At 39.4% G+C, this 7342-nt stretch overlaps 1 protein-coding gene across 2 annotated transcripts in view; it reads left to right on the top strand.

Annotated features, from left to right (window-relative positions):
- Nucleotides 1-7342, top strand: part of MYOM1 (myomesin 1) — a 118465-nt gene that overhangs the window by 33562 nt on the left and 77561 nt on the right. For both annotated transcript variants that reach the window (XM_003801614.3, XM_003801613.2), the window contains exon 9: nt 5111-5272. In XM_003801614.3, coding sequence (XP_003801662.2) covers nt 5111-5272 — 162 coding nt within the window. The remainder of the gene's footprint in view (nt 1-5110; nt 5273-7342) is intronic.

Here is a 7342-nt window from a genome sequence, read left to right as displayed (position 1 = left end):
AAAAAAAAAAAAAAAGTGTTTACATATACAGCAAAGTAGCAACCAGGTTCATAGTATGTATGTGATATTTTCCTAAGCATATATTACTTGGAAAGCATTACAAAAAATATATATTCTTTTCACTAAGTATATATTACTTGGAAAGAATTACAAAAAATATACACATTAATTTTATAAGTTAATTTTTATTTGGTAAAATACCCTTCCTCATAGACTTACCATTTATACCACAGAAATTGTGTGAAATTTTAAAACTCTTAACTTTACAAAACAATAAAGTCCTGCCAGGTGTTGGGCTTATGCCTGTAATTGTGGGAGCAAAACTAATTAACTCAAGTCACAAGTCAAACTACCTCCTTTGTTGTTTATTCAGAACACAAGCCTCAGCAGCATACTAAGGACCTTATCATACCTAGGTGTTACAGCCCACATCCTGACCCCCTCCCCTTTTTGCACTCGCCACTCTACTCTGCACTCGCCCCATTTGCGACCTTTATCCCTTCCCTCTCATTCGCTCACCTGAGACAAAGAAGACTCATCCCTGAGCCAATCAACCCTGAACACGACCACCCTGTACCTGTCAGTTTAGGACAGACATGGTTTACCTACCAATAAGGGGGTGGGGTGGGATGGTCTAATGGGAGGGAAGTGGGAGAAGTATAAAGGGACTTTCTAGATAGTCTGTAAGGGCTATTCCCGCTTTTTCTTAAAGGACAGCCCAGGCTCTGAGCTTGAATGAATAAAATTCCTCATGCCTTTGCAGCGATGTTCGGACTCTCAGAGTGATGCTTGAATTGAGTCTGGGGGTTAACATAATGATACCACTTTGGGAGGCTAAAGCAGGAGTACTTGAGCCTAGGAGTTCAAGACCAGCTTGAGCAAGAGTGAGACCCTGTCTTGACAAAAAATAGAAAAATTAGCCAGGAGTGGTGGTGCATGTCTGTAGTCATAGCTTCTTGGGAAGCTGAGGCAGGAGGATCACTTGAGCCCAGGATTTTGAGGTTGCTGTGAGTTATGATAATACTACTGCATTCTAGCCAAGGCAATAGAGTGAGGCCTGTCTCAAAACAAAACAAAAAGCAAAAAAGCCATGATATTCTTTATAAACTAGCAGAACAAATGAAGAGGACATTTAGACCTGGACATTTTTGTTCTAATGTGTTAATTTTAAAACTTCTGATAGGTATATTCTGCATGCGAAATGTACAAGTTATACAGATGCCATTTAAGGACACAAAGTAGATAAAAATCACCCTTTCATTTTATGGCGTATTAAAACTGGAGCTGGTGGAACAGAAAGAAAATCTTTCCATTGTCAATTCCTCTGAATGTGGTTTTAAAATCACAATTCAGCCTTCCTTTGCTTCCAAAAGGCCTAGAGCCATAATACTGTGGTGTGAGAAAAAAACAAGCATTTAATTTTCTCTTTGAAATCCTATTTGGGTCAAAGTCTATTTAAAGTCTAGCTAACACTCCAGATCAAACCGAAGAAAATTTAAAAAAATGAAAAATCTATCAAAACAAGTTGATTAGTTGAAGCATTGGATTTAGGAAATAATATTATTTCTAAAATAACAATAAATCTTAGTTCCAAATAAACTGAGTTTCTATGCCAGATTATTTCATTCAACAAACTAAGATGTTGAAACTGTCTGGGAGAATAAAGAAAGGATTGCCCCAAATTTCACGGCCAAATTCTGGCCACGTGAGACCTTCAGAGCTGATGGTTTTCATTCGAAGCCCAAAGCTCTTTTCACCACCCTGGACCTCCTCTTATATCACTGAACAGGAGGTCCAATGCAGGAGAAAAACCTCACGGGAAAACGTGTACTTTCTCAGACCTACCTGCATCCCTTCATACCTAGGTAGTGAAAAAAGCATTGAAATTTAAGAAATTGAATTCGCCCGGTGCATGTTTATCTGTGAAGCTAGCTCCTAGCTATGATAATAAGGGATGTGTTGTGGACATAGCAACTGACAGACCCAGAGACTCCCTTCGTTCCTTTTAATTTATCCTAAAGTCTTCACCATGTTTATTTCTAGAGGGGATTATATTTTAAAGTCCTTAAAAACTTTAGGATTCCAGGCCGGGTGCAGTGGCTCATGTCTATAATCCTAGTGTTCTGGGAGGCTAAGGCAGGTGGATTGCTTGAGCTCAGGAGTTCCAGACCAGCCTAAAAAACAGTGAGACCCTGTTTCTAAAAACAGCTGGGTATTGTGGCAGATGCCTGTAGTCCCAGCTACTCAGGAGGCTAAGGCAAGAGGATCGCTTGAGTCTATGAGTTTTGAGGTTACTGTGAGCTAGGACGCTCCAGCACTCTACCAAGGGTGACAGAGTGAGACTCTTGTCTCAAAAAACAAAATGAAACAAAACAACAACAAAAAACTTTAAAATTCCAGACACTCTTAGTTACTCTGTGTTTTAGTAATGTTATTCATATAATTTTTCTGTGTAACTGTTTTATAAAATAAACATTGGGAAAATATAGATAAATGACGGAAGGAAAAAAACAGTTTAATGATAATCCTTTGTGGTGTTTCCTGGAGGGGACTTCAGGATGACAATGGTTCCAACTCCATTTTGTTCATGAAAAGAAATCTAAGACCCAGGAAGTTTAAGTGATCTGCCCAAAGTTGCACACTTGACTTGGCACTTGTAGCTGTTGGCCACATACACCAGGGCTGGTGGGTTCAAACCCAGCTGGGCCTGCCCAACAACAATGATGACACCTACAACAAAGAAATAGCTGGCATTGTGGCGGGCACCTGTAGTCCCAGCCACATGGGAGGCTGAGGCAAGAAAATCACTTAAGCCCAAGAGTTTGACATTGCTGTGAGCTATGATGTCACTGCACTCTATCGAGGGTGACGTAGTAAGACTCTGTCTCAAAAAAAAAAGAGTTGTACAGTTAATGAAAGAGATGGGGTTAAAATATAGATCTCTTCCAAGGCTGACTTTTAGGCCATGTAAACTGTGCAGTCCTGTAGGAAGTCTCACGTGCCTGAAAAGTCAGGATTAATGCTCTGCTATCACAGTCTTGAATTCATAATCATTTTATCTTTGAACCTGTGTTTTATATGTGAAGTCCAAGCATGCAGGTTTTGGGGGAGACGGCCCTGAGCCAGGCAGGCATGTGTGGATGCAGGCCTCCCCCAGAACAGTGGGCAGGGGACGGCAGGCAGCATGCTCACCAAATAGCAGGCCTGGTGGGCATTTGAGCACTTGCGGCAGTCTGTGGCACCACAGGATTCCCAGGTGATTGCTGGGAGCAACACCAAGGCCAGATTAGAATTAGCCATGGTGGTGGCACCAGCAGCAGCAGAGGTGATACTGACTGTAGCCCCAGAGGAAGGGAGGGGCTCCACGTGGAGGCAGCGTGAGGGCCCAGAGTAGGGAGTCCATCTATCCCCAGAACTCATCTCTGTGGGATCTGCACAAATATTAACTCCCCGGCCTGAGTGCAAGGGGAGGAACTGCCAGCAATGAGGCAGTAAACTTTGTCAGCAGAATATTATGAAATAAAAGTGTACCTGGAGATATCATAATAAAGCCTGTAGGCAGTTATTAGAATTCTCAAAGACTTTGAAACCTCTGGTCTCTGGGCAGACTTGGAAATAGAAATTAAAGATTTTAGCATTTGATGCTAAAAACCTCACAATTTTTATGTGAAATGTTGAGTCAATAATTCAAAAGGAGGACAGTTTTGGTTTGTTTGTTTTTTTAAGACACAGTGTCAGTATGTTGCCCTTGGTAGACTGCTGTGGTGTCATAGCTCACAGCAACCTCAAATTCTTGGGCTTAAGAGATTCTCTTGCCTCAGCCTCCCAAGTAGCTGGGATTATAGGTGCCCCCCACAACGCCCAACTATTTTTTGGTTGTAGTTGTTGTTGTTTGACAGGCCTGGGCTGGATTTGAACCCACCAGCTCTGGTGTATGTGGCTGGTGCTCTAGCTGCTGAGCTACAGGCACCAAGCCAAGGAGGACAGTTTTTAAATTAAGACTTGTAACTGAAGAAACAACAATAGAATGCACAACAGGTGTTCTGACTTATATAAAAATCACAAGTCATTTTTGGTCTTAGTGTGACCTCCATGAATTAGACTAAACATAATGCAGCTGCATAAATTTACATTTAAAATTCAACTTAGCTTTCATGAAACTGTATGAAGAGTTAAATCTTTTTAGAAAAACTATTCTTCGAGAATCATCAGTTCTAGGGTACTAAAATTTACATCTTGAAATAGTTTATCAGAAAGTTAACCTAAGGTTGTTATAGCCTATGGAACCCTCTTAACGGCTACATAACAGTTGATATCAGCAAAAAGGTCCTTCTCAAAATGTTATGGAAGCTCATCTGTGAGCACGCATTTATTAAAGAGTGCCTTTATAAATTATACAGATTTAAAATGAAGTTGCTGAAAGTATAAATTTGGATGATTAATAAATGAATATGTAGAAAAGTAAGCCAGAAATATCTTTTGTGTGTATTATCAGTCATGACATCACATTAGTAAAGCAATATTATTCATTGTATATGAAGTTATAGCCCCCAAAATTTTTTGCAATTTTTCTCTTTTAAATTTTATAAGTAATAAAATATTCTTAAAGAAAATAGCTTTATGTTTTAACACCTTTTTTCTTTTTGTAAGAATTATTTATTCTTGAAAAATTGTTTTGGCTTTTTTTCCAGTTTTCTTATTTCTTGTCTTTAGTTATTTTTAAAATACATTTCTACTTTTTCTATTCTTAGTAAATGTGCTGCCGAAGTGAGCACATAATTTTTCTATTCTTTTGCCCAATAATGTGCAGGAATATTTTAGCAGCTTTAACTTAACTTTTTCTCTGCTTTTTGAACAAGGGGACTTGCGATTTAATTTTGCACCAGTTCCCTGAAAATTACATATCTAAGCCTGGTCCCCAAACTTTTGATTAAGTATTGTAATTAGTATAAACTTAGTACAATGACTCAAAGTCCTAGGGGCTTCCTCTAGTGGTTAAATAGCTTTCAATATAGAAAAGTTTAAGAGAAAGGAAGTGGGTGGCCGTGGGGAGAAGAAGGGAATAATGGAGGAAAAGTACATTACTTTGTTTACTTTTTTTAATGTTTAGGAGAACCTGTTTCTCCATCAAAATGGGTACAGACACATTGGAGTGGAGAGCGGGCAACACTCACATTTTCCCATCTCAACAAAGAAGATGAAGGCCTCTATACAATTCGTGTACGAATGGGAGAATATTATGAACAATACAGTGCTTATGTCTTTGTTCGAGGTAAGTCCTAGCAAAAACAGAACACCCAAGGATGTTTAACAGACTGAGGCCAAATCAATTTATCCAAACATGTTTTCATAATGATGAAAGAGCTGATTGAAACTTCTTCCAGGTTACCAGGATGAAGAATTTTATTTTCTAATAAAACTAGACCTGGTGTAAAAGGTGAACCCCTAAGGCACCAACCCAAGGGGACCCTGGTGGCACCAACCCATGGTTTCCAGACCATGTCACTGTTCCTACTGTCAGGACTTTCCTCGTCTTCAAGTAGCTACTAGTACAGTTCTCCGCAGGTGTTTAAACGGAGATGCTAAATCAGTGATTTTCAACCCATATGCCACAAAAATTTTTGAAGGTCATTAATTAAATTATTTTCAAAAACTGTTCAAAACACAGTAAGGATATTAGTTTTTCACTCTTTTTTATATGGTTTAACGTATTTTAATGTTGTCTATCTTCTGTGCTGTTTCTATAAGTTTATATTTTAACATCTTTTTCTTTTTGTAAGAATTATTTATTCTTGAAAATAGCTTTATTTTTCAAGAATAACTTACAGGAACAGCACAGAAAACAGACAACATTAAAAACATGTACTTGCATGTCGAACCGCTCAGTTAGAAAAGTATAGTGAATGGATGGGATATTCTGTGTAATAAAAATGCTACAAACACCATTTAATGGCCTCAATAAGAAATTTACTTGTTAAAAAATATCCAAATGCTGGCACTGTCCGGATAAATTTAACAGGTTTATTTAACAATTTAAATTGTTATAAAGTTGAACTGCTGAAACTTGTTCACTGAAACATTTTGACTGGCATTAATGTGTCACGTCCCTTCATTTATATTTAAAATTCACACACAAATGAAAATGGAAAAACTGCCAATACCTGATTTCTGTCCCCTGTTTTTCTAGTTGCAGTCGTATACTTAAGTATCATTTGACCCCATTGTGGGGGGATGTAACATTCAAAACTACTAATAATAAGAAGGGACTTTTTATTGTTGATAATGAATTGTTTTTGCATCATAGTGGACTCTCAAGCATGTTCTCCAGGTATGCAGTGTGCTAGGGGGATATCTTTCTGCATCCAACTGTTACACATTTGGCATGGATAGCACACAGGTTGGTGTCTTCAAAATGGCCAACCAGAGAGGCCTCACTTGCCTCCTGCAAAGCACCAACAGCTCCGCTCTGGAAGCGCAGATCTGTCTTGAGGACCTGAGCAATTTCTCGCACCAGATGCTGGAAAGGAAGTTTGAGAATCAGAAGTTCAGTAGACTTTTGATAATGTATAATTGCATGGAGTGGCACAGTACCAGGCCTGTCGTGATGAGGTGCCTGTCCCCCTCCTGTAGAGGGCGCACTCCTGAGAGTGGCTTTTGTAGCCAGTTGCTTCCTGGTGCTTCACCACCAGTGGGTTTGCGGGCAGTCTGCTTTGTAGGATCCATGGTATAAAGACCTCCTTATTCACCCCCTTCGCCTCTGCCTTTGGCTGGAGCTGGGCGAGCTAGAGATGGTGCTAGTATTAGACTAGCCATTTTCTTAGAGATAGCAAAGGGCACAGTGGGAAGCATGCCTTTGACATGCAGACTAAGCAGCAGGGAAGCCCTTTTCCCTCTTTCTGGCCCGTGTGACCCAGGTAACCCAGGAGACAAAGTCCCTCTGCCTTAGATGTCCTGGACCCACTACCAGACAACTCGGGACCACTCCTGTGACTGACAGCCGACAGACTTATTGGAACTAGCCACTCGCAAACTCTTCGAAATGACATTTCATGTGTTTTTAAAATGCTTCATATCCATTGAGCTGCATGAGGATGCTGCAATGCATTGGTTCAGAACTCTGATAGTTTTGCTGCTTAGAAAATAGTTGCTATAGCACCATGACCAGTGTACAAAACACCATGTCTGCAGAAACACACTGCCAAGAGCTGTACATATTTGTCCAAGATTTTATTATTTATATAATATGTCTTCATTGGGAAAAACAGATAATATAAATTTTAAAAGAAATAAAGGACAAATAAAAGCCATATATAAATTTACCATCTAGAGATATCATTTTGTT

This window comes from Otolemur garnettii, unplaced genomic scaffold (genome assembly GCF_000181295.1).
Source record: "Otolemur garnettii isolate 467f Iridium unplaced genomic scaffold, OtoGar3 scaffold00213, whole genome shotgun sequence".
NCBI classification, from domain to species: domain Eukaryota; kingdom Metazoa; phylum Chordata; class Mammalia; order Primates; family Galagidae; genus Otolemur; species Otolemur garnettii.
Note: the sequence above shows the minus strand (reverse complement) of the source record. Positions and strands in the feature narration are given on the sequence as shown.